The following is a 27,732-nucleotide window of genomic DNA, read 5'->3' as shown; positions in this document are numbered from 1 at the left end:
GGCAGGTTCAATAAAAAGCATGACTGGAGGGGGGGTAAAAACAGGAAATTAAAAAACCAAACAAATAAAAGGAGGTAAAGAGAGAGAGAGTGAGAGAAAGGGGAAAGAGAGGAGGCAGAGGAGGAAGGAGGAGGCTTCCTGGGGAGGGCAGAGTCATACTCACATTAGTTTCACTGAGAATGACGTCAATTATGCTGCCAATTACGATGAGGAAGTCAAAAACATTCCAGGGATCACTAAAGTAACCCTACATAAGGGAGGGGCAGGCAGGATGGGGATTAAAAAGGAATATTAGACAGACAAGAACAGAGCAACATCACCATCAGAATCACCATCCGGGCACCTCAGTGCTGTTGCTGGAGTCGTGAACGCCCGTATTGTGGCCAGGAGCCCAAGAGGGAAGCGGGTGGCTGGGAGGCGGTTGGTCCAACCCTCCTGCCCCGCCCTCTCTGGGTCACCTGGCCCCCCTTCCTCCAGATCCTTCCCACCACGCCACCCTCCTGCAAAAAGTCTCTTTCTGCTTCCCACAGTGGGGGGCAGGGGTGGGCATGGGGGGGCAGGCAGTGCCAGTCACAGTGGTGCAGGGACACGGATGGACTCTCTTCTCAATGCCCACTCAGCGTCTCCTATGCCCCTGGCTCTCCTCCATCAGAAGGGCCATTCTGGAGGTAGGGAGGGACACAGGTGTGTAACACCCCTCCCCCACCCCAAGGTGAGTGGGATGTGGTCCTAGGATGGTCTGGAATTCCAAAGACCTGAAAACCACAGCAGTGTGGTCCCGAAGGGTGGCCAGGTCATCTGGGCTCAGTGGTAACTCATCTAAAGCTTGGGAATAATGAGAGAACTGCATCATTAAAACAATACTATCTATGCTGGACTCTTTGCAGTTAGAATCAATGGTCTCCACTGTTCTAGCACTGGCCATGCCCTGGTGTTTCCAGGGACAGTGCTGTCCTGGTAGAGGTTTTATGAACTGAAAGGATACAGAGTCCAGGTAAATCTTACAGCTCAGTCATGTCAGATACAGCCCCAGGCAGTGCTTTTGGGGGCATAGACTATGCACCTCCCTTAGGTTCTTTCCTAACGTCTACTAGTTTGGTGTAGAGTCCCTGATGACATGCAAATATCACTCAAAGGGAATGAAATTATCAAATCTGAGAACTGGATTGATGGGGGAGACTGGGTAGAGGATATGGGGACATAGACTTTGCAAGAAGGGAGTAGAAGCAGTCGTGCCATGGCACTGAGGGGCTAAGACTTGTGTCCTAACCACCACTTCACCCTGTATACTTGGACTTCACTTGTGTTCCACCATATTTGGAGAAAGGAAGAAATGCTTTTGAAATACTTTTCTGAGGTCTTGGACAACTGGTCGACCAAGGAAAAGGCTGTCCCAGATTTCCTAGAGGATTCCAGGAGTCCCGGGAAGGTGGACCCTTCACAGAGTGGACAGGTATCTTGGGTCTGGACCATATGCCTCTCTGAGAGGTGTGGGAGTCTAGAGAACACTGCCCTGTGGCCACACAGGAGTATAGGCTCACAGTTCAGGTGACCCTGGGAACAGGACAGTCATATTCCCCAGGAGTAGAAAGAAAAGGACCTAGCTAAAGTTACTTGTCTTTAAAAAAGTGCATTTGCTTCTTCACTTTTTCAGGAAATATTCTGCAAAGGAGACCGGACAGGGCTGGAACACATTTGTTCAGCAAGACCAGCACATTTTCCTATTCTCTGAGCCACTCATTGGGGCTTCCAGGAGATGGGATTCTGGAGGCTGGGGAGTGGGTATGAAAGCATGGAGGGTCCTTTGGGAGTTTCCCAGACTTCTTTCCCTAGTGTTTGAAGGCTGCCAACTCTCCCTTTTAATTTTTTTACTCACAAGAGCCAAGAGCCTGTGTTCTTCCATTTCCTCCTGGCTCTATCTAGCTCCCTTAACTTCCCCACTTCCCAGTCATGCCCTCTTTCCAGAGGGATCGCAAAGACATGCTGTCCTAGGGCTGTTATTCTTAGTATGGGAGGTCAGGTCACAGGGAAAGGGGCCTCTCTGTTCCCAGGCATTTCTGCCAAAAGAAAACAGAAACGCCACGGTGGAGACTCTGGACAGCCAGACTCTGGAGAAGCAGAGGTTGGCCAGGGCATGGGTCAGGTGAGGGTCAACTGGAAATCATGGCTTTCTTGTTGACTTCCCAGAATCATTTCTGAATATACTAGAGCCCTGGAGGCAGAGGGAGACTGTTCTCTCCCGTCTAAGTCACAAGTTATGAGCAGGAAATAACCAATTCCCTCTCAGGTTCTTAGATGTTATTCACAGGGCAGATGGAGAAGGCTGATTTTTAAGGAAGGGAGGTAAATAAGAAGGACTCCAAGTGAACTACAAATATGCATATGTTTTAAAATTAGAGTTTGGAAAATACTGGGGTAGTCTCTTTCGATGGGAAGACTGTCTTTGTGGGGAGAGCTATTTCAGAAGGGAAGGGGAGGCAGAATCAAGGAAGAGAAAGAAGAGAAACAGCAGCCAGAGCAGAGTCCAGGAACGTTCAGCATCTAGCCTAGAAAATGTGGTAACAAAACGTTATTCGGGTGTGCGGGCAAGAGGAGAGACAGGGAGGGGGAAGGCTCAGTGCTCAGGAAAGGAAGTTGAGTTGGAGTCTTCTCCTTCGCCAGAGACCTGAAACAAAATGGGGAAGCCGGCCTGGTCGGCAACGCCTCTGAGAGAGGAGAAAAAGGGGAGGCAGGAGGAGAGTAGGGCAAAGGCCAGGATAAACACACAGGTTAGTCAACTGCTGAGCACCAGGGAAAGGCAGATACCGAAAGGGACCCTGCCAACCTCCCAGTTGGGCATCGCTCATCACCCTTTCTCTGGGAATTCTTTGTGTATGTGCAGATGGAGGGAAAACACACACTAGTCCACTCCTCCTTGGTCATGGGCCTCTCCCAACCTTCCATGGCAGGCTCCCACGGGTTGGGCTCTCTCAAGACGAAAGCCTTGTGCCTCGCTCTTGCCCTCACCAGGCTGTGCTGGTGAGGCTTTTGGTCCAGGCAAGCTACCTGGTGGGCCCAGTGCTAGGGCCTCCACTGGCTGCAGAGACCAACCTGTTGCCTTAGTGGACTCCGCCTGGGGAGATTTGCACATAGCGGGAATGTAGGGGTGAGGGAGCATGCTGAGGGGGGGCAGGTGGCAGGATCCCTTTAAGAGGCAGATTTTTACCCTGACCCATCCGCCCATCTTGCCGTTTTCTCTGTCCCACAATGCCATCAATTCTCCAAGCTGGACCATGAAGACAGTTTCAGACCCAGCTTCAGCTCTTTGTTTCCTCCATCCGCCTCCTCCTCCCACTCTCAACGGTCCTTCCTCCCATCCCATTCACAATAAGGTGCTCGCCATTTAGACACCTTGTCAAATCCCTAAGTGGGCAGGGCCTGGAAGAATATTTTTTCCCCTGCACTCTCTGGAGTATAAGAGCTTAGTGTGTGCTCACTCTCTCTCTCTCTCTCTCTCTCACACACACACACACACCCCGTTTTTGCCTACCTCATTTGCTGGAAACCACAGGTAATACAGATTTGGGGTATGTAATGGAAGAAGGAGGGTAGAAACAAATCATAGGCTTTTTCTCTTATGAAATCAGTTTGACCTAGAGTCAGTTACACCTATCCTCTGGTGATGAGGTCCCAAATGGTAGGGTAGAAGTCATGATTAGGGAAAGGGTTTTCCTTGCCCTCCTTGAAATGGTGAACCAAACCTCTTAATGTCCAGCTCCCCAGAGTCAAGCAGGGCTGATCACCCAGAAGGTATGGTGTTTGGGAGATGAAAGGGCTTTCCCTTGACATCCTTAAGTCCTGCAGATTTAATGGGCTTTCCCCCTTTCAAATTCCCAGCCTCTGGGGATGAATTCAGAAGATGGGCCTCTTCTCTGGCTTTCCTGGGGACGCTCTTGCGTGCACACATTCAGGCTGATGAGTGCCTCCCCCCACCATGATCAGCAGTTACTTAGACCCTCCGTCTGATCCATTCTCCTTGGTGCTGCCGACCCTCCACTCACTGGCTGAAGTAGGTTGAGAACATGTAAACAAAACTGATCATAACTTTAGCAAATCATTATTAGAAGGGAAAATTGCCACAAAACCCCATGTTATACGTTTTGGATGCACAGGAATTGTGGATTTTCCTCTCTTTTGGATTCTCTGTGCCCTGATTCCCCTCCATCATTGAAGCTATTCCAAGTTGAAAGAGGCAGTATTAAGAGCACGGTCTCTGGAAGTGGGTTGTCAGTTCAAATTTTACTTCTGGCACTAATAAGCTGGGTACTCTTGAGCAAATAACTTCACCTCTTTGTGTCTCAGTTTCCCCACCTGTAAAATGGGAGAACTATAGGGTTACAATGGGGATTACATGAGACAACACATGTAAAGCACTTGCCTGGCCTGAAGTAAGCTGTAAATGAGTCTGGATGACTGTTGGGGTTTACACGAGTTGTCTACCTCTCTCCCAGTTAAGCACACATTCCATTTGGGGGTGACACTGAGTGGAAGGGCAGGCAAAGCCCAGGTGTGTGGAATAAGGAGGGAAGAGTTGAAGGTTCTGGAATCCTGAGCTTACCTTTCGCCAGCATCTAGGGCCTTTTCTATCCATCTGGAGTCACTAGTGAGTAGTGTGCCTGTCTTGAGACTCTTGAAGGAAATCTGGCTGGTACTACTTTGAGACTGATGACAGTTTGCATGTTGTCATGGCTCAATTTTGTCAGAGGCAGGGTCCTGTGGACAGTTAACTGCCAGGTTCTGAGAAACCACACTTACCACTGGGAGAGAACCAGGTCCCCCTCCTTCTGTCTGGAGGGCCAGGAGGACAGGAGTGGGCTGCCAAGCGGGCCTGGTCCCACCTCTGATCCTGGGGAGAGGTTAGAGACAAGTGCCTTTGCCCTTGCATTCTGGGTCCTCAGCTCCTTTTCTGCCCAGCCCAGAGGCCTCCTCTGTGATCTCAGAGACAATACAGGTAGGCGGTGAGAATGAATTGCAGGAAAACCTGCGCACCTGGGAGTACGCTGTGTGTTCGAGGGGATTTTGAGGTTAAGACTTGTTTTGCTGCCATCACTTGTGGTTTTTTTTTTTTTTTTTTGGTCCTCTTCTCTCTTTCTGCCTGCCCATCTTCAGAATCTACCTCTGATGGTAAAGCAAAAGGACTCGGAGGAGGTGATAAGGAAGCTTGCTTGGCCCCAATGGGGAGGCTGACCTGGACTTTCCGTCTGTCTGGGGGTGTTTATTTCCAGGGACCTGGAGCCCCAGATAGTGTTACCAGGCTCAGTGTCAACGTGAGAGGCCTGAGCCGAGAGGAGAGGTAGAAGTGCTGGAATGGAGACAGAGAAAGGCCAGGAAGGAGGAGTCTCAGAGGGAGGGAAAAGCCAATGGCAGGACGCAGAGATGCCAGAGAACCAAAGGGACTGAGGAGTCATGCAAGAAGCAAAAGGCGAGAAGGGCAGGGTTGGGGAAGGTCATGAAAGGTAGAAGGCAGAAGCAGAGCGAAGGAGGGAAGGAGGAGTTAGGAAAAGCCATGCAGATGGTGGGAGACAGGGAGAAGGAGAAAGGAGTGGAAGGAAGCTTGAGAGGAGGTGGGCAGGATGCAGAGCGCCAGAGGCGGGCGCATGGCATTGCAGGGGAAAGCAGGGAATCCACACAAAGCTGGAGGAATGGTCAGGACACCTGATAGAGGCAGGGCCTAGAATGCAAGGGAGGGACCCACCATAGCTCATCCTCAACCTGGGGTGGCGGGGTGGGGGGCGTTCCCTGAAGGAGAACAAGAGCCCCTGCTTGAGTGAACAAGGAGTTGAGAGAAGGCAAATGAGGCAAGAGGCTAAGCAGAGGCGGTTGGTGTGGCCGGGGAGGCAGTGTCCAGTTCCTTGGAAACCCTGGTCTCTCCTGGGATCCAGGTGGTGGGACCAAGATGTGGGGGGAGAGGGAACGAACCAGGGAGAGGTGCTGAGTGCAGCTGGCAGCTCAGTGGAGGGGGCAAGAGTAGATCTCATGGAATCTCATGGAACACAATGGTAACTGACACCAAGCAGAGATAATAGGAATTGTATTACGTTAGGATGTCATTTAGACATAATAGTAATCATGGAGATTAGTGGCATCTAATGGAGAAGTCATGACGAGAGCACACAGCTGCTCCAGCCTCCCGGCAGCCTGGGTGGGAGTGAGGCTTCTGTCTTCCACTGTCAGTTTCTCCCCTGTGACATGGTCACTCAGGGGCTCCCGGAGTCTCAGGCTGCACTGAGAACAGGCGTACAGCAGACACGAGGGGCAGGAGCAGGCTGCCGGCCAGGGTGAGGGCCTGAGTCCACACCCCTGGGGAGACAAGGCCCCAGGTGGGTGGCGGTGATGGGGCTGCCAGAGGAATATGCACTTGGAATTGGACACCTTCTACTTCATTTTTTTTTAAATTAAGATTTTCCTCCCCAGGAACATTTAAAAGGCCCTCTTTCATTTCTTTCTCTCACCAATACACAATGAGCACTCACTAGGTACCTGGGATTGAACAAGATTGAACAGATCTGACTCTGGCATCCTTCTCCCCTGGGAGGAGATAAAAACGGGGGTTATTGGCTAGGCTCCCTCTGGGGACCTCAGAAGGTTCTTTCTGTGCCTCAGTGTGCACGGGGGTAGGTGGCAGGATCCTGGTAGCTGCTTCCTGCTGCTCTGGAGCTGCTTTCTGGAAAGGTCCCCTCCAGGACCAGGGCACTGAATGGATGCGTCCCGTGGAAACACCACGGACGCTCTCCGTGGGAGAAGGGAAGGCGGAGAGCAGACAGCCCTGGGAGTGGGTGAACCGGGAGGAGCCGTCCCACCACTCTGCTCCAGGGCTAAACTCAGACCTGTGACAGCTCTGTGCCCTCTGCCTTGAATCTTCTCTCCTCTGGCCCAGCTGGGAAAGCACTCTAAACCCAGATCTGACCGGTCCCCTCCATGTCCTTCCTGACCTAACCCGGGCTGAGCCCTCCTTAGTGAAGGGACACTTATGGCCCCCCTGCAGTTGTGAGAGGCTGTACCTGCATCCACTTTAGTGAACAAAATGGGAATGCACTGAGCTCCTGTGTTCGCTTCCAGAGATGTGCCTGGAGTTGTGCAGGTGAGTTTCCATAGCATCCCCCCTCCCCCGCCGGCCGGGTCTTCCTTCTCTGCCTAACAGGAACAATCACTGTGCAGCCCTTGAGGGCTTTGGGAGGACAACAGTGCCTGCTGGTTGCTGGGGACTGTTGGAGCGCTCCATGGAAGACTGCCTCTCCTGGCCTTGCTGGTGGCCTTCCTGCAAGACCCCCTCCTCTATAGCGGTGACCCCAAGCCCCCACGGGTCTGGGGATCCCTCTTCCCCTCCCAGGCTTGGTTTCCTTCTCAGAGGTAGGGTTGGAGAAAGGAACTACAGCGTACTTTCCTCTGGGCTTCTTTACACAGTGTGAATAATTTTCCACATTAAATAATTAAATGTAATAGCTAATACCACCCTTCCCACACAAAGGCTTTCTGCAAGTCATATAATTATTTTTTTATCATTCATAGTGACTTCCAAGCTCTCAAGCGTCAGGCAGGAAAGAAACCTGTCACAATGTTGCAGCAATATGCAAATCCCTGGGTATGAGAGCCACAGTGGGGAGGCCCCTCCCTGACAAAGCCCATTTGTGCCTGTCTGCGTGCACTGTTCGGCATCAGGTACCCCGTGGACATTCCACAAATAAATAATAATCAGGGTAATGCCAACTCACCAATCAGACTGCTAAGCAGCAGGCAGGAGCTACACCCCACACAGCAGGTGCCTCTTGACTCCGCTGCCGCTGGCAGCCAGGAGGTGGGGCTGGGGGGTGTGGTGTTACATGTCACCGCCTTCTTCCTTCTCCTTCCCTTTCTACTCCTTTGAATGAAACGTACATATGTGGTGATTTTCTGGGTTGAGGGGTTCCCCTGCTGATGGGAGACACTGGTTTCTTAATAATTTGGATAAACAGATTTCAAATGTTTCAAGAAATAAATAAGAGGTTGAATGAAGTCCTACTTTAGCCCAAGAATTGGTTCTCACTCTGGGGCATGCACTGCCCTCTGGGGGGTGTTCGGGAAACTTCGGGGACACCGCTAAGATTCAAGGTGGGCAAAACTGGCATTTAGTAATGCATGGGTGAGCCAAGGATGCTAAATTTCATGGTAGGCATGGGACAGTTCTGCCCAATGCACTGTGGCGTGTGGCGTGTCCTGTATGACTTTTGGGGGACATGCAGGGTGCCACAAGCAAATAAGGCCTGGCGGTTATAACTTAAGTTTTTATTCCAAGGTCTCATAATCTTGCTCTTTCATTGTTTCATTAACCTCTATTTTTTATGTGTGATGAATTCTTCTACTAACTACAGACTTTCCCATTACATTAAAATTCAGAGATTTTATATACATATAAATATACACACACACCCTGTGTAAAAAAAATATACATAAGCATTATATTACATTTATATATAATATTTAAAAATATGACATTGTGTGTATAGATGTGAATCTTATATGCATAAAGCTTTAAGTTTCCTCTGATTTTCTTAAAGAAAAATTAAGGTGATATTACAGAGTATTTGTTACACAAAGGGAACTTTGGTTCTATAAGGATCAAAGCCCACTAGCCTAAAAGGATGTCTAAGTTTCTATAGAACTCTTAAAAGGAACTATTGCTTGCTCTTGGGGTTTTTTAAAGCTGAATTTTCCAGGTTGGTGTGGAAATAGAAAGTCATTCAATCCAAGAGCCATTCATACTTCTAGTTTAATTTACCCTGAACCTTGACCTTTAACAGGCCCCTGAACAGGACCTGCCCATGGGGTTTCCTCACTCCCAGCACCCACAGGCCAGGTCTCCTGTGGGTGGCCCTGCCCCAGGCACCGCAGGACCTCGCACATCCATGGCTGCACCCTGCCCACTCTCCCCTCCATGCCAGCCCTGTCGTCCTGGGTCTATGTGGGGCCTCTCTAGATTTCCAAAGCCATGTTTTGTGGGCTGCTAGTGCTGGGAGATGGTAATTGGCTCTTCAGTGAGACAAGACAAGGCTTCAGTCCTCTAAAAAAGCTGCAAGGGTCGAATCTCCCAGCCTTTATTCAGGGCCATCTCAGAGGGCATCAGGCATGACTAGCTCTGGGTCCTGCACAAAAGAAACCTGTCTAATTACACTGAAGGCAGGAGCTCCCTAGTTTAGGTGGCTGTGTCCTACCGATCGCCACTCCAGATGGCAGCCATCAGCAGCCACTCCCTTCGCTTTCCATTTCTGCTTCCCTCTCCAGCAAGTTCTTGGGGCTGACCTGGGGAGGGTGAGGAATGAAGGGGGTTTCCTCATAGGATGCTAAAGCTGGTAGAGAGGCTGGAGTCATTTCTCTGGGGAAGGAAACAGTGTTCCTCCGTTTCCCCAGGGGATGCTGTCTGTGGTTTGCTCTTATTCAGGTGACATTTCCAGAGTACCTGAGAGGCACTAGTGCTGCTGTGTTAGCATCTGGAGGGATATGAAGGTGGGTAAGAGGGAGTCTTGCTAAAAGACTATCCTGACCATCCCTGACTCCTTTCTCCTTTTCCACACCGTCTTCACCATTGGATGATGTTGCGAACCTGCCCACCTCCACGTGTCCTCTGTGGCTGTCACCTCATGTCCAGGAGCAGATTCCTAACTGCTTCCGCTCTTGGCCTGTACCAGTATGTCTTCTTCTTGAGGCCATTGGTGTGCTGGTTCAAAAACATGAATCTGATGCTATAATTTCCCGCCTGAGGCCCTGCTCTGTGTGGTGTAGATTCTGAGGGCTGTCGGCGTAAAGCCACACCCCTTCCAGGTCCCCAAGGGCCTGTGTCTTCTGAACCCTCCTCTTGCTCACTGCTCTCAGTTTCCAAAATAAGCTAAACTTGCCCCTGCCTCAGGTCCTTTGCTCTCCCTTGGGCCTGAAAGGCTCTTCCAGCTCCATTCAACCTCTGGGCCTCAGTTTACTAGGTAACTTCCTGACTACCTTATCTGAAACAGGTGTCTCTCTCACCCAGTCATGCTGTCCCTGTGGTGGCCCATCTCCCCCAGCACAGCACTTGCCCTGTTCCATAACCCCTTTGTCTCTACATTACCCTGTGAGCCCTGCGATATGGTACCATGTCTCGACATCATCACCGAGGTGCTCAACAAACATTTATAGGAAAAAAAGATGGAAAAAGCAGTACTACTGTAGAAATTACATCTGGGCACCTTTCAGTACAATGTAAAGAAGGATTCCCAGCATAGCTGCCTGAAGAAATCTCTTACGGCAAAAAGGAGGAAGGCTTAGAAATTTCCTCATTGAGGGAAGATCAATGATCTTAATGGTGTTTTCTGATATGACTATTCGGACTCTCTTTTCCTTGTTTTCCAGTTTCATAATTTCCATCATGCATGCTGGCATGCATGCATTAAATTTTCAACGAATGCCTCTCAGGGTACACAGACATGCCTGTGAAACTGTTCCTGCCTTCCAGGAATTTGGCGATCTAATTTTTGTCTCCATGTCTTGCAAGTCTTCCCATTTCAAATGCATCTGTCTGTGCGTGTGCAAGCGTGTATGCACACACATTAATATGCAGGCTCTCAGCTGTAGTCACCTATCAGATGACTGTCTCCTCTCCTGAAAGCACCTGGCACTTCGGGCTTGGAAGGGAAATCCAGAAGGTCCAGACCAATGCAGGGAAACAAGGAGCCAAGGACAGAATGGGTGAGTGAGGGGGAAAGGGAGTTAAAGGGCCTCAGAGGAGGCGGAAGGACACGGGAACGGAGAGACTGTGTCAGTTTATAGAGACTTGTTCCTTGAGAAAGGCTTGCTTTCATTTTGTCTCTGATTTGCTTCTAAGGAAGAACGTGAACACTTGCTGAGGACCCGCTAGGTACACAACAACACCTCAGCTTGTTCATATTTGTTGTGTCAATGAGGGGATAGTGGAGAGAGCTTGGAATCACCTACACCTGCATTAAGATCCTCCCAAACAACAACCAAAACCTAGCTCTGCCATCTTGGACACATGACTTAGCTTTTCTCTCACCTTCCGTTTCCTAAACACCATCATGCTTCCCTCACAGACTGATTGAGGTAGTGAATGGAGAAAATCTAGTGTAGGGGCACCTGGGTGGCTCAGTCGGTTAGGTGTCTATCTTCGGATTCAGGTCATGATCCTGGGGTCCTGGGATGGAGTCCTGCATCAAGCTCTTTGCTCAGTGGGGAGACTTAGGATGTCTTCAGGCAGTATGTGGAAAGCTATTTGCCAAAGGGAAACAAGAAGCTGGATTTTTTTTTTTTTTTTTTTTTGGTCAGACAGAGAGCAAGAGAGAGAGAGAACATGCACAAGCAGTGGAGAGGGGCAGAGGGAGCAGCAGGCAGAGGGAGAAATAGACTCCTCACTGATCAAGGGGCCCGATGCAGGACTTTATCCCAGGACTTGGGATCATGATCTGAGCCAAAGGCAGATGTGCTTAACTGACTAAGCCACCCAGGCATCCCTAGCTGCTGGATCTTTAAGGAAAGAAACTTCTAGGCATGGATACTGCCAGAGTAGACTGAGAAATTGGACTTCAGAGTCTGTTTGCAAGTGTCCTCACTGAATACTTCCCAGCCATCCACTTTCCCATTCCAGCTTTCCCTCTGCCTGTCCATATGTGAACCTAGAACCCTAACCTAGCCTGCGTCTATCCCCTCTGCAACAAGCCCAGTGAAAAGAAATTAGCTCCATCTTGGTCATGCCCTTAGGATATCTCCCAAACACTCCTCATCTTGGCAGGGCCTGTGGTCACCCGTGTCAGGGTCCACAACCCTTCCCAGGAGAAGACTCACTACTAAGAACAACAGAATATGCAGAGACAAGATTGTTCTGGGGACCACTGGAGGCCATGGGATCCCTTGCACCGTACAGGCACCATTGGCAGTAAGAGGAAGGCCACCTTTGTGTGTGGGAAGTCCAAGGTTAGCAGTATCCTCTCTCAGGCTTGGATATTTGCAAGATGCAGAGTGTGCTGACTCTGGCTCAGGCCCTGCACAGTGCTGGTCAGGAAGAGGGCCACTGGAGAACCTCCTGCCGGAGAACCTCCTGCCCCTTCCTTCTCACAGCCTAGTGGCCGCTTGCGCGGGTGGGACCACAGTAAGGCCGTGCCCAGGCCTGGGCAATGGGGAGATGCCTGACAAGCATTTGACCTCCGTGGTCCTGAACAGCTCTGGTTATCAGAGCATCTCATTAACCAGTCTTACTTCTATTTATGACTCATCCCTTGCTCCAAGCCAAGCAAAGTGTGCATAGGGCCACTGAGGGACTCCTCGGGACAACAGACTGAGGAAAGCAGGAGCTCCATTCTTTGTCAATGTCAGCCATTGCCTCCAGCCTCACCCTTTTTCTGCTTCTCTACCCTCCAAGAAGCAGTCAAGGCTTCACTGCCCTCATGTCCTCTTTCCGGAAAGGAATCAGAGGTTACAAAAATGCCCCCAGAGCAGAGACACTATGATGACCGCTGAATTACTGTCCCACTGTCAGCTCACACTATGAAATGTTGGCCAAGTTCTCCGTGTCGGGGGCAGGGGACAGGAGTCACAACAGCCCCACACAGATACAAGGAGTGTAGCAGTAGAAACCAGCGGCAGGGTGAGGAGGCCAGGCAGGGCCCAGCTGGGGAGGGCAGCAAGTCTCTATCCAGCAACTGGGATGTGAAAGAACCAGGGAGGGTTTTAAGGCTGTCAGATTTCAGTTTCACTGGGGCACTAAAACACCATCAGGAAACTTAGGCTGGAGCCCAGTGGACTGGGAAAAAGCGTAGCTGGGTGCCCCCCAGGGATCACCAGGGACACACCTTATATTCAACTCCCAGCAGCAGACTAATACCAGATAGCACCTGCCAGAGCACTTTCTCCGCCTTCCGTAGGGCCTTCCTGAGCTCAGAACCCAGGTGGGACAGGATCCATAAGGAAAGAGCCTAGCACCTGCAGCTGACAAGAACTGAGGAAGTCCAGGATGACAGCAAGGGCTGGCCAAATCAGGAGAAAATCCATAGTGTGGGATCCCAGAGCAAGAGACTGTCTTACCCTGTCAAGAGGACTTTCACCATGATGAGTCAATTTCTGGCAGAAAATTAACAGCTGGAGAGAGAGTAGGGAGGGTGAGGTAAACCATCTGGCTTCATGGAGCCAGAGCAGCTGGGCTGAAGAAACCAAGACAGACAGAGGACAGCAGAAGCTGGGAATATTATGGGAAAGAACCAGTGTCTAGGGCTGTGTTGCCCAATAGCGCAGCTGCGGCCACATTCGGCTATATAATTGTAAATTAATTAAATATATTTGAAAAACCAATCCTTGGCTGTACTACCACATTTCGAGTGACTGTATTGTAGACAGTGTGTATGGAACATTGCAGGAAGTTCTGTTAGACAGAGCTGGTCCAGAGGCTTCATTTCATCCTTTAGGTTTGAAATGCCCTTGGGCCCTAATTTGTCCTGCAAGATGAAAGTAAGTCCCAAGGCTTCAGCTGCTCTTATTCCAGAAGCCTGGGGTGCCAGAAAGGTCAATGAGCGATTTTACTTTGGTTCTGTTCATCTTTCTGGACTATTCTCAGGCTGGGAAAAGCTGAAAGGGGAGGCCAAGGGTTTGATCACAGGGAGCTGCCAGGGCCAAATTCCCTCCAGGGTCATCCCCTCAGGGAGATACGGAGTGGACAGCAGCCACGGGGCAAGAGATACCTCTCTGCAACAGCAGACCTGCTTCTTCATCCCTCCATGACCCATGCGAAAGTTTCTAGGGAGCAGAGGAGTGAGGACCCTTTCACTGGGAGGGCCTCCTACCTTCCTGGCAAATGGACTTGAGGAGGACAAGCCTGGAGCCCCTCCTCTCCCTCCTCCTCTCCTCATTGTTCTTGCTGAGTCATTGTCAGCAGCAAATCCCAGGCAACAAAGTGACATTATCAGCCCTTCTGTTACTAAGACCTGTAGTTAGCAGTGGAGTGTCTGTGCCTGGCCCTGCTTCTGAAACCAGGTTCTTGCCCTTCTCTCCATGGTGATGTCACAGCTGCCCAAGTGGGCTGAAGCCGTGGGACCACCCAGGGTCAGCCTGTCAAGCCAGACAGGGTGTCGTGGTGGCTTCCCTTTCCCCTGGCATTTTCACCTTGGGTCAAGTCCAATCTGGAGCTTTCACTGGGATTATACAGAATCTATGGATTGGTTTGGAAAGAAATGACATGTTTGTAATATTGAGTTTCCAATTCATGAACAGAATATATTTCTCAACTTACTTAGTTTTCTTTAGTTCCTTTCTATGAAATTTTATAGTTTTCTCTGTAGAGATGACATTTTTTGTTAGATTTATTCCTAGGCATTACATATTTTTTCAGTGCTTGTCATAAAGTATACCTTAAATTTTTTTCATCTTTGCTGATGCATTCCAATTCCCTATAGGAAAACAACCCAGGTATCTAGTTACCTCCAGACAATTCTCACCAGGACTTTCCCATGCTGACCAACACAATCATGTAGGACCCAGATACCATTCAGTGTCTCCTACTCTAGGGGAGGGATCTCCTCTGGCTTACTATACGTGTTAAAATCAATAGTACTATTACCTACTGCATTCTCTTCAGACATCCCCATAGATCCCTGATGTTTTAGTGGGGGACTGAATTGCACTAAACTGGTTTATTCTTTTTTTTTTTTTTTTTTTTTTAAGATTTTATGTATTTATTTGACAGAGAGAGATCACAAGTAGGCAGAGAGAGAGGAGGAAGCAGGCTCCCTGCTGAGCAGAGAGCCTGATGCGGGGCTCGATCTCAGGACCCTGAGATCATGACCTGAGCCGAAGGCAGAGGCTTTAACCCACTGAGCCACCCAGGTGCCCCCTAAACTGGTTTATTCTTACCCATAATTTTTGGTGTGTTTGGAATAGAGCATCAACTTAAGGAGTAGGGCAGTTGGATTTAAGGCAGGGATTTACTTGAGTAAATTCATTTTCCAAGGTGTGGTGAGGAGAACAGAAATGAAGAACTTGGCAACATTAATCACTATGAACACAATGAAAGAATGAAACAAGGTACAAAGTGACCAGCCAACTGACCGACCAACCAACCAATCACAGAGACTGGAAGGATAGAGAAGAAAAGTCCAGCACTAAGAACTTCCTGTCTTCTGCATTTTTGCTGCCTAACTGTCCTTTAACATCTAATGCTGACAAGTGCAGGCTGATTCATAGCATGTATACAGAATCATGCCAGTGAATAAAAGGTGCTGAACAGAATCTCAGTTAATGGTGAGATATGAAAGCTGTTCTATATTTCAGAAGTCACTAGTGCTTGGGCCACACCCAGCCAGATAGTTCTACCAGGACTTCAAGTCATTTCTGGTTTGATTTTCTGCCTGAAATGTTGGAAGATGTTTTTCCTGGAGTCCATTCCCTAAATGAAGAACATAGCTTAATGTGAAACCTGGGCACCCCGTTCTCCTCAAGTCCCAACCGGTCAACCCTCTTTGGCTAGACAGGTCCAGTGACCCTAACTCCTCTGTTGCCAGGAAGTCCTTTAAGAGATATTCACAGAAATTATCCATTTTCCTTTCTTTTTATACCACAGATTGACCCTGGCATGTGTGAAATGAAAACAGCCCCAGGATGGTTCTCTTACTTTTTTGGGAAAAGTCTTTCTTATTTTACTCCATCCTACCATAACAGAAAACTAGGGATTGAGGAAGCTGGGAGTCACTTTATGGTTTAGACCACCACAGCTAGCTAATTCCTAGGAAATGGCTTACTCCTTGATCTGCAGGACTTAGGTAAGGGGCTTTTTCAGGCTGAGGCCCCTATAAGGATCAATTTTATTTGCTTCTTAGGCCAGGTCTGCCTAATATGTCTTCTGTAGTCATGAGGAATAATTCACAAAGTCCACTGCAGGACTCTGCAGACATCAGACATCATCAGAGACACATCTGAGTCAACTGTGGAATGACTCAAGGCTTTGAAATATTTAAACCATATGTCTCATGAAACTAGGTGAAAGTGATGCCAGTTTCCCTACTAGAAGCTGTCATCTGCGACTGAACCTCAACTTGGCAATGATCTTGCATTCCCAGCCTCACCGCTCGTGTTGCTGTGGGCTGTGAACCTGTCAGTACTGCTGGGCCACGGGGCCTAGAACAGGACCAGAGGTAAGCAAAGATCCCATGGGCCCTATGGAAGGTGACCAGGGAGATTTAGTGGTCTTCTCCAGGTCAGGACAAAATTTATGCCCCTGAATGGGACTGGGCTTGGAAGGGAAAGTGTAAAAAGTATATTCAGTGCCCTGGAGGAGGTAGAAAACACCATTATTATCACCAAATGACTTTTACTAGGAGTCTTATTCTCTGAAAATTAGCCAAGATCCCCAGGCATTCTTTAAGAGAAGGAATCGGCATTGTAAGGATATTGTCTGTTTTATCTTGAAGTCCCTCACAGGTTGTTTCCCTCTTTCTGAAAAGCACCCAGCAGTACACTTGACATGGAAGATGCTTGCTAACAGCTTGGCATGGTGGAAATTATATTGACTATAAAGTCAGATTCTATTCCCAGTTCTGCCACTTAATAATGGTGTAATTAATATTACACTTAATTGCTCTGAGATTCACTTCCCTCTTCCCTAACATGAGGAAGCTAAAACCTGTGTTATGAGGGTGTTTTGAGGATTATGTGCAATGAGGTATGTGTATCACATGGTAAGTTATTCAGAAATGTTAGTTGAATTTTAATTCAAAGAAAAGGATAGACATCTTGTTAAATGAATATGGGTCCAACAGCCAAGGAGCACTCCCCCTGTCCCAATTAACACCAGGACAAGTAATAATTTGAATGAAAATGGAGTATATGGACAAAGACACTTCCTTTTTGTCTCCTGTTGATCTGTGTTGAATCTGTGTGTAGTAAAGGAGGGGGAGAGGAGGCTCAAAAAGCTAGAGAGGTTTCCTCAAGTCTGTAGCCATATAATTCTCTTAGAACCAACTCTTTACTTCTCATTACTCTCCAAAAGGAGCTATATTCTCCCTCAAGAGCAGCTGCCTGTGTTGTGAATCCTAGGCCAGTGGATGCCAATGATTCTGACCTGTTTTCAGGGGTGGAAGATGGAGGGTGATGCTCAAGTCAGTCCACTCCTCCATTATCCAGGAGAATGGGGGTAGGGCAGGTTAGAGAGGGCACAGAGAATCCAAAGCACAGGCAATCCAATTTTCCCTACCCTGCCTCATTCAGCCAATGGTTCTAATCTTTCTGCCAGCCTTTTTTTTTTTTTTTTTCCTTTCTTTTAGAAGTTACTCACAAGTAGCAAGCCACAGACATTTGCCCTTCCTGTACCGGAAAGGGCAAGAGAACAATAAATTAACTTCTGAACAGGAGGACCGCATAGGCTGGAAAACTGAGCCCTGAGCAAATGAAGACCTGACTGAGCTTTTCACAGTGAGGATGGTCTGTGGCCAATGAAGAGAGAGGACAGTACAGCAGCAGCCTGAGTGAATCTGGGGAGGGGGGCTTGTTGTGAAGAGGTTTGGTTTGCCAATCCGTGGGCAAAATTTCTTTTAGATTATATGCTGGGGGATGAGGGTGGAGACAGGATGGAAAAGAGGAGAAGGACCAACATCTGTCTCGTTGGAAGAAGAGAACCATCACAGGGAGGAATCTGTTTCCCGTATTTCCCAGCCACAGACTAGAGTGGAGACTATCTCAAGTGGTTGTTCTGGTGCAACTTCTGGTAGGTTTAGGAATTGTGTACCATTTATCTTTCAAGAAGGTGGGGTTTTTCACTGATTATTTCTGCCCCTCACTCTCCTTCTTTCAGTACTGGCACTCCCCCTTGTCCATCCCTCCAGCCTGTAGACCAGACACTTTTTTCAGAGGCCTACCTTGGGTTTGAAGGCAATGAGCTTCAGAATCATCTCCACGGTGAAGAGGCCAGTGAAGAGCATGTTGAGGATGTTCATGGCAATTTTGAAGAGGCAGCTCTGGCCATAGTGCTGAGGGGAGGGGAAGGACTGTGAAAATGAGGAAGGGACACCCCTACTCCTTACCACCCTCCTCTCAAAAGAGATCTTCCTTGAACCAAGCCCTGGAAGGCCATTCACATCTCTGTGGGCATCCAGGTGGACTCAGGAAATCCTGCAAATACCCTTCTCTGCTAGCTCTGAAAACACAGGTTGGCAGAGTTCTGTGTTTCTGCTTTGACTGGTTATGACAACTTATGGAGACTTCTGGTTCCTAAGAGAGCTCAAGCACAAGTTGATGTCCCTGAAAACAGGTGGATACAGAATCAATCTCTATACCCATGCCTCTTCAGGCTCTCCCTCTCGTCTCCATTTCCTTCACTGTTAACATTTTATTAACCCAGGCCTCTCTGGATTAATTAAGACCTTCTCTTATAAGGTCTCAGAGAAGAGCTCATTTTTGAGAAGGGACACTTGTCCTTCTCCATCTGAGAAAAGAGGGCAGTTCTGCTCTTTCTGCTTCTCTTGGCCAACATGAAGGTGACACACTGGAGACAGCCATGCAGCTCTTTTATACTTCATCTCCTCCCCTAGCAACCTCCCTCCTACAGCTGTCATGGATCCAGGGTCCCCCTAGGACTGACCTGCATGGCCAAGCAGATGGTGTTGAGAAGGATGAGGACGAACATCAGGTATTCAAAGTAGGTGGAGTTGACCACATACCACACTTTGTACTGGTGCTGGTTCTTGGGGATGTACCTCCGCAGGGGCCGGGCCTTGAGGGCATATTCCACGCATTGTCGCTGGGAGCAAGGCAGCAGGAGGGGTGGGGTGGGAATTGAGAGAGGGGGTTAGTAACTTGGATGATGTGTGGGGAGATGGCAGAGAAGGTAGGGTGTGGATGAAAATATACACCTTGGGCATCAGAGAAAAAATCTACTTATCTAGCTCATTTACGGCTTTAAGATGTTATTTGAACTGTTTTTCTTAGATCATTCCCTTAATCAAGGAAAGCATTGCCTCTAGTCAATTTCCTTACCAAGATTTTATCAAGGAGCTTGTGTCTCCTTTTTCCAACTTGGTAATGACTGGTATACTGCTGACACTTAGTTGGCCTTTGATAAATACTTACTGAATGACAGAGAGGTGGTCTTCCCATTGATTATTTCCTATGCCTCGGACTCTCCTTGGAGCATCTCTCAACTTTTCCTTCCTATACTAAGTTGGTCTTCCTTATTTACCCGTATTCACAAGATCAGAAGATATAGTTCAAGGATAGGGAATCAGAGCTTGGGCTAGCTAAATTCTTTGGACTCTAATACAGATCTGGTTCATTTTCTCTGTACCAGGCCCAGATTCCTGTATCAGAAACTTGGGAGTCACCCCAGCCTCTTCACTTACTCTCAGCCTCTGCACCCAATCTCTAGGCCTGAGCAATTTAATGTCCTTTATCCTGTCCACCTCCACTATCACTAACCTGATAGTACATCAGGGTCTAACCATCTCTCATCTACACTTTCCAATTGGCCTCCTGCTTTCCCATTTTATTTCTAATCCAAAGGCCATTCAGCAGCCAGAATGGTGAGTCTAAACCCAAGAGGTTGACATAAAAACCCATGAGGGGTCCAGCTGGCATAACTGGAGGAGAGCTGAGTGTCTTGTGCCATGTACCTTCCCATATAAGACCTTAAGTCACTCATGGACAGGGATACAGATCCACCTGACTTTCCCTATCAGGGAGCTGAGTTGGAGAAGTGGCCTCTGTGATCACATGTTACAGCTTCATTCCTCACTGACGGAGTTGCCAGCTCTTCCTCATAGGCCAACAAAATACCTTACAGTACTGGCATTCCCATATTGTTCCTACTTAAGCCTCTTTCTTGCCCCCACCTCATGCACAGGCCTCTGTGTTTTATTTAAGAAACAATTTCCTAGTGGTTTTCTAATGTCCCTCTCTTCCCCATCCCTGAAATCCTCATGCCGTCATTGCTCTAGTTTCTTTCTTCACGATCAAAGTGCCAACCTACGTGGGCACTTTCTGACTTGACAATTCCTGAGACATGAGGTTTTGTTCCCACAGAATCTATCAGAGAGTCTCCTTAAGTAGATGTCTAACCAATATTTGTTGGCTGAATGCACTCGCCAGATCCAGGATTTGCATTTCTTTTGTCCAGGTCCTTCCAGAGGACGACTTCCTTATTGAGGAGCAGATGCATAATCTTAGTGTCTGCATGGATCTCTCTCCTGGCTCCAGCCTCTCTTCTGGGTGGGCCACAAGCTGCCAACTGCTGTCATTCCTCAAGTAGCCCTGCCCCCCAGCTGCCCTGACACCTGTTCCTCTCCTTCCTAGGAAGCTACCTGGTTCTTGTCCAGCTCACAGTTCTTGTATTCCTGCTCCCCCTGCTCCTGGAAGGTGACGATGACGAAACCCACGAAGATGTTCATCATGAAGAAGGCAATGATGATGATGTAGATGATGAAAAAGATGGAGATCTCCACACGGTAGTTGTAGATGGGGCCCTTGTCTTCTGTGTGGGAGTCGATGGAGCGGTACAGCAGCCTGCAGAAGGAGACAGGCCCCAAAGGGAAGCGGAAAAGCAATGTTACATCTGTGGAATGATGGCACCACTGCTCCTATGGATCCTTGGATCAAGGGTGCTGGAAACAGCTCTAGGATGGGAGATTCAAGTCCCAGCTCTGTCACTTACTGGTGTGAGACCATGGGCAAATAACTTAACCCCTTTGAGCCTCAGATTCTTTATCTGTACAATGGAGACAATAAGCCTGACTTTCCTACCTGGTAGGGTGGTTGGTATAATGTATATGAGGGGGTTTTGAAACCGTCGAGAATTATTTCAATGTAAAATGAGTCATGGACATTGATTTCAAATACTGGAAATATAAGTAAATATTGAAACAGCTTTGCAAACTAGCATAGACTCAGAGGATGTTACAGTGAACATAAAATAAATCTATTTGAGAGCAAACATCCATTTTGATAAAAAATACTAGGTAAAAAATGACCCAGGCTTATTCAGATCATCAACAATGGTTTGGATTCATACTTAGATAGTTTACATGTGTCTGCCATTCATCTGGGCCTGGACTACGTGCCCATTATGCCTGTTCTTCTTCATGGACAGGGATTATCCCCTCTCTTTCCCTTGTTACTCTGCCCAGTACTCAGCTATTCTTTAGCTATTATCTATATTTTTTACCACATAAGAATGGTGACTCTCATCTCAGATCCATGTGTTATTACTGACTTAGGAATATTTAGAATTTTTTAACTTTTCAACAGTAATTTTCCTGGAATACACAGGTAGGGGGTATGGAGAAGCAGGGGTCCATACAAGATATATGAAACAGCCTGGTAAATGTGATGCATTGTAAAAGACCAACCAGGCTGATCTAGGCATTATGTCTATGAGGAATTTGTCCTCAGACTTCTGTCCCTTTCTTACTTCTCACGGTAATTATAGGCAAGACTTTTTCTAAGGACATTGGGTTAGAGTCTAAAAAAGAGATACCTCTGCCATCTCTGTCCACATTGAGTGCATGTTGGGAGTAGTAGTCTTGAATCCTGTGGTAATCCAGGGACTCATACCTGGAGAAACTCAGCCCACTCCTAGATATCATGAGAGTCATAACAAAGACCCCTATCATTGTGGCTCACTCTGACGTGGGGACCGGGTACTAAACGAAACTTCTTTTTGTTTGGAATTTCTGAAATGCTGACATCTTCTAGAAAAGGAAGAGTCTATGTTTCAGCAGTGACCATGGTATGCAGATTGTTCTAGAAAAAAACCCTCATTGCTTGGGAAGGATGCAGGTAAGTATGACTTCTGTGAAGGAGTGTGGTAGATTAATAAAACTTGGGGAATGTCTTGGTCTCTAATATCAAGTTGGGCAGGCCTCAATTTGTATACTCACTCTGGCCATCCCTCAAAGGTAGAGACAGTAAAGAGGGCCATCATGGCTGCCAGAACGTTGTCAAAGTCAAACTTGCTGTTCTCCCAGCTGCGGGGTTGGATGATAGGGTGATCGACCTCCCCATCTTTGTATGTGATGTAGTTACCCCTGAGAAAGAAGGAAGAGTTAATTCTTGGGCCTCTCTTCTCCCTTCACACCTGACCCACTGATGAGTCCTGACTTGCTGGGTGGGATAAGACTGGCCAGGCTTAAATCCCACAATGCTGGCCATTGGGAAGAAATTGAGAGGGTAGAACTTTTAAGAATAGATAATCTTACATGTCATGTTAATGTGATTAAGTTGCCCATGGGTTAAAGTCCAACTGTCAGTGCCATCTCAGAAAGAATGGGCTGTCCCTCCTCTCAGGCCAAGTCACCAACCTCCCCGAGTTAATGAGCTTTGATGCTGGTTGCCCTCCCACTTGTACTCACTTGCATTCTGCCTCAGTCTGTTTGGAACTATCTGAGCAGGTGTAGAGCTTTCCCTGGAAGGCAGAAGAACAAAGTGATTGGAGATGTTCATTAATCAATGAATCAAAAATGATTAGCAATCATCTCTATAGCCCAGCACTGTGCTAGGGACTTGGGATGAAAAGTGCAAGGAGGTAAGAATCAAATTGGGAAGATATGACTCGCATATACAAAGCAGGCAGCAAATAAAGATGCTCAGTGCTGCAAAGACCACTGAAATTTTAAAAAGAAAGGAAACTCTGCTCCATGAATGTTGGACTTTCAGCTGGCCTGAGGAAGACAGAAGTGGAGCAGGGTTTGGAGGGACAAATTAGATGGAAGCAAATCAGGGGAATTTATATGGTTGCTGGGAGAGGGCAGGAAGAATGTTTCAGATGGTAGAACAGCAAAAATAAAAGGATTAAGGCAGAAAGAGCAGAGACCATGGACACCGGCCTCACCATAGCCAAGGGGTCTTGTCCAGATGCAGTAAAAGGAACCTGGATGGATGCAGGGTTCTGAAAGCTAGATGGAGAAGAGTGAATTTGATGCTGTTGATAATGGGCAGACCACTGCGGGCTTTAAGCAGATGACTGACATGAGGTTTCAGAGGATAAGAGTCCCTCTCCATTTCTTGCTAGAAGGAAGGTCAGGGACTGCAATGGCAGGCTGCGCTGTGAAGGTGAGGGGTCCTTGGCCTGATGGAGAGCACCTCCTTCCAGTCTTTTCCTTTTCCCCTGGGGGGATGCTGAGAGAAGGGGGTTTGGAGGATCTATTCATCCCAAGTCTGACCCAGGCTGCTGGCCTCTTTTGGTTGTATCTGCCAGCTCTATTTCTCAGGAATACTGACAGAAGGGGAAGGAAGCAGGAGCACAGATCAGAGCCAAGATGTTACCTTGAAAAGCTGCACACCGATGCAGGCGAACATGAACTGAAGCAGCGTGGTGACAATCACAATGTTCCCGATGGTCCGGATAGCAACGAACACGCACTGAACCACGTGCTGCGGGGACAAGAAGGCGGGGTTCGGGAAGTGCTGGCAGCCTGAGTTCTTTTAGCCAGCCATGAGCCTTTCTGAGGAGGCTGCATGGGCAGCCCTTTGCCACAAGAGGGAAAACTGGACTCAAACAGGCAAAGCACCATCCCAGGTTCACATGATGATGGAATCCAATGGAACTCAAGGTCACCTGTTGGGTTCTAGATGGCTCTAGGGACAAAAGCCCTGCTAGCTGCCCATTTTATAAGGGTAAGAATATTGGGACCTCATTATTATATGAGCCCCTGGGTTTGTGTGTGCCTCTCCTTGTGAAAGTTTTGCTTAGAAGCTCTGATTTTGAATGGCTGCCTGTCCTTGTTCTTTTCTTCCTGAAGTGGTACTTGTGGTACAGGCAGGAGAGTCCAGGCTCAAACACAGCAGCCACTTGCCCCAGCCATTTCTCCTCCCTCCAGTACATCCCCCACCCCTACCCCCCAGTCCCTTGCTTAACTTCCACCAACCATAGCCAGGTAGATTAGATGCTCACTGGTCTGCTGGTTCACCACCCAGGCCCATGCTTCTCACCTTTAGCCCCTTGGCCCTGTTGATGGCCCTCAGGGGCCTGAGGACTCTCAGGACTCGCAAGATCTTCACCACATTGATTGCACTGGACCTGGAAGAGGGAAAACAGGGCAGGGGAGTAAGCTCCTGTTTTGGTGGAGCAGGAAATAATATGATGGGGGATGTGTTGACAGTCTGACCGCAGGCCAACCTGAGAAGTGTAAAGTCTGTTTTGGGGATTTTTTTCATCCTGGGACCATTCTCTACTCCCACCTCTCACACCCAGAAGAGCCTAGAACTTGCTGGTGACCCTGAGACTTCCTGTTGGTGTGTAAATAATATGAAAAGCAATTTACCACGAGTCATTAGCACTATAATGTGCTACTCAGGGGAGATTAAGACAAAAAAAGAGAAAACCCAGCTCTGCCACTTAACAGCCAATTCACTGAGGATGAATTTCCTAACTTTTCTGAACCCTAGTTTTTCATCTATAAGTGGGCCTCATAGGGTTGTTGCAGGGATTAAATGAGGAAACATATCTGCATCATCTAGCAGTGTGCTTGGCACATATGAACTGAGTAAGTGGTAGATTTATTATGATGTCTGATGAAGCCATCATTGAACTTGAAGAAATGCTATATAGATGGAGGAGCTTCAGGCCTTGTTGGCTGGAGCTGATGGGCATAGGAGATATTCTGGTGTTCTCTCCAAACATATGTCCTAGGTAATTGCCCATTATATGCATTTACGAAGCCCACTAGTTCATAGCACACTTAGGACTTGAAGGAATGGATTTTACACAGCAGGTTTTGCATAGGTGGATGCTAGGGCCTGGCCAGGACTTCTGGGAGCCTCAGGCTTTTGTTCTTCCCCAGTGGAAATGAGGCACCATGGTGCAATTCTCCCCACAAGCCTCTCAGCAGGAAGCCTATGTGGTTTCTGAAGTTATTCATCAACCCAAACCAGGTGGGGTCTATCCCAACCCTCACACACTACCCTGATTAAGATATCCTCTCAAGCTTTCAGAAAGCCTTATAACCACCATGGGACCTAAAAGATGTATGACACCTCAGCAAGGGCTGATTTCATTCTACGTGAGGTTGGGATAATGTGCTCAAGAGGTATCTGGTAGAAAGATCTGATTTCTCTGGTTCATGGCTCTTTTATTCCAAAGGATTCAAAGGGCATTCCTAGTTATCCCAGTGTCTCAGGGAAGGAGTCTGTTTGCACTGAATTGGAATGGAAGGGATTTTAAGATCAGGCAGGGGAAAGCACAGAATAAAGGCGGGGGTGTTCTTGGTTCAAGGTTAAATAAAAGTTTAGTGGTAATGCTGGGACTAAAATCTAGACCTGCAGGCCTAGGAAGACAGCTGGTATAATATAACAGATGATCACAGAAAGGGGCTTATTCCGTATGCCCTGGTATCCACTCTTTTTAAGCTTGCCATGAAAACACCCTTGGGAAAGAAGACCCTGGACCTCATTCCTCTGCCTTTGTTGTGACCTTGGGCAAGTCTCATGTCCCGAACCTCAGTTTTTCTGTCTGTGAAATGACAGTAACAGCCACTGTCCTGCCTTCCTCATAGGCATGTATGTATGTATGTATGTATGTATGTATCTATCTATTTATTTTTGTGAAGACCGTAGAAGATTGTGCACATGAAAATGCTTTGAGGTTGAAGGGCAGGGTTACCTTTAGCCACAGATAGAACTTGGGAGATGCTAGTAATCAGATCCTTTTAACTGAGCAAGTTGGCAAACTTGGTTGTACACTAAAGTCACCTGGAGAGCTCTAAAAAGAGCTAAAAAGAGCTCTTTTCTGAAACTACTCAGGTGATTCAACTACGCAGCCAAGATTGAGAAATGGTAATTTCCCTGTCTCTTTCCCTTTCCCCCAACAAATTTCTTCTCATCAGGTGCTTTGATGGGAGAGAGAGAGGGAAGATGGACCGGAAGATCAGAGCTGGTGATGGAAATGGCAGGCCCTTGGAGCTGAGGGTAGCCAAGGGCACTGGGTGTGAGGCAGGAAGGCCCTGGAGACACTCCTTTCATTATAACTGGCCCGGCCCTGCCTGTCATGGCAAGATCCAGATATTTAAACATATTCTTGCTGGATTGACATACTCCCAAGTGTGACACCATTAAGGACGTGTACAAAAAACCATCATGTTGTACAAGTCAGGGACACCACCCTGTTCCTGTCACAGTCAAGCCGGTGGCCATGCAAGAATGCCCTCCAGAGTCTTGGTCACCCTCCCTGACACCCATTTCCTTCCACTTGTGTGCTCCCATCTGGGGCCGATGTAGGACTCCTACTCACTGGATCCCAAAGGAAATGAGGGACACGCTGACCACCAGCAGGTCCAAGATGTTGAAGTAGTTTCGGCAAAAAGAGCCCTTGTGTAGGAAAGCCCCATAAGCAGTCATCTGCAGGGAGGCACAGAGAAACATGAGCATGAGTGGTCCCTGCCCAAGCTCCAGAGAACCCCTGATACCTCCCTCTCCTCCCACAGCATCCCTTGGGCAGAGCAAGCTGAAGAGCAGTGAGAGGACTGGGGGCAGGCAGGACTGCAGAAGAAGAGGCTGGACCAAGGACAGAGTTCTACAAGCATTTATACAAACACCAAACAATCCCCATTGCAGGATGGTTAAATGGGTCCTTCCACCTACTAGGTGACACCTGACTCTTCCATCCTATATTGGGAGCTTTTTCAGGTTGGACACTGCCATCCCTCTCTCATTTTCCTCCTCTTTTCCACATTGCACATCTGTGGCTTGGGCCCTGAGGGGTCCTTTGCTGACACTGCCCAGAACAGGCTTCCTTTAGATGCAGACTTCCCAACCTCCTCTCCAAAGTCTATTAACAGGGCCAGCTTCAGACACTAGGCACCTAGGTAAAGGTGGGGCATGCCCAGTAGGGTGACAAACTGTCCTGGTTTTCCCAGGATTTTCCTGGTTTAGCACTGAAAGTCCTGTGTCCTGTCCAGGCAACTCTTCAGTCTCAGGCAAACTGGGACAGCTGGTCACCCTAGTGGCCAGTGAGATGTTCTATCAATAACTTTGGCAGTTAGCGTCCCTCCACTTCCCAAGTTTAATTGGTGTTTTATGATCTATGCCACATATTCTAAACTTGGTTCTGTTATCTTGCTTCTAGACTGATGTTCTTTGGGGCCAGAACTGTGTGTTTGGACAGACAATGTGGTATCATGCTTAAGAGAATAGGCTCTGGAGCCAGGCTACCTGAGTTTGAATCCCAACCCTGTCATATTTTATTATTTGTATAGCCTGGAGCAAGTTACTCAACTTCTCTGTGTCTCAGTGTCCTCATCTGAGAAAGAGGGTCATGATAATATCTCCTTTATATGTAGGCATCAAATGAGTTATTATATAAGTAAAATACTTATACTACCCTGCAAATACTAAGCTTCATGTAAGTGTTAGCTGTCACTATAGAGAACCGAACTTGGGGCCAGATAGATTGGATTTGAATTTTGGATTCTTCCTATATAAGGATATCCAGTTTCCTCAGCTACAAAGTGGACATACTATTCCCTGTCTTTGTGAGGCACACAGAGAAAGACAACGTGAAGGCCCTTTGAAGTCTAAAACGGGAGCCCCTGGGATGGTGATTATTTTTACACGACTTGGATATTATTACCTCTCTCTGAGCTTAGTATAAAGCCACTGTAGACGTTCAACAAACAACCTTTTCAATTCTGTTGACTTGAATTATGAGCCAGCAGATTTCCAGATTAAGGGTTGTGGAAGGTCATGGGTCATGAAGCATCAGCCAGAGAAAAATTT

General features: G+C 47.9%; 1 protein-coding gene across 32 annotated transcripts in view; it reads right to left on the bottom strand.

Annotated features, from left to right (window-relative positions):
* The window catches only part of CACNA1C (calcium voltage-gated channel subunit alpha1 C), a 737,989-nt gene that overhangs the window by 74,288 nt on the left and 635,969 nt on the right, over positions 1-27,732 (bottom strand). For 31 of the 32 annotated variants that reach the window (XM_082741042.1, XM_082741039.1, XM_082741047.1 and 28 more), the window contains 9 exons: positions 26,249-26,355; positions 23,953-24,040; positions 23,287-23,394; positions 22,374-22,426; positions 21,903-22,049; positions 20,328-20,529; positions 18,614-18,772; positions 17,892-18,002; positions 164-247 (listed from right to left, as the gene is read on the bottom strand). In XM_082741042.1, the coding sequence (XP_082597168.1) occupies positions 164-247; positions 17,892-18,002; positions 18,614-18,772; positions 20,328-20,529; positions 21,903-22,049; positions 22,374-22,426; positions 23,287-23,394; positions 23,953-24,040; positions 26,249-26,355 (1,059 nt within the window). The remainder of the gene's footprint in view (positions 1-163; positions 248-17,891; positions 18,003-18,613; positions 18,773-20,327; positions 20,530-21,902; positions 22,050-22,373; positions 22,427-23,286; positions 23,395-23,952; positions 24,041-26,248; positions 26,356-27,732) is intronic. The other variant, XM_082741024.1, reaches the window with a different exon arrangement.

Source organism: Mustela nivalis, assembly GCF_964662115.1.
Source record: "Mustela nivalis genome assembly, chromosome: 7".
Classification (NCBI taxonomy): domain Eukaryota; kingdom Metazoa; phylum Chordata; class Mammalia; order Carnivora; family Mustelidae; genus Mustela; species Mustela nivalis.
The sequence above is the reverse complement of the archived record's forward strand: the minus strand, read 5'-3'. Positions and strand labels throughout refer to the sequence as shown.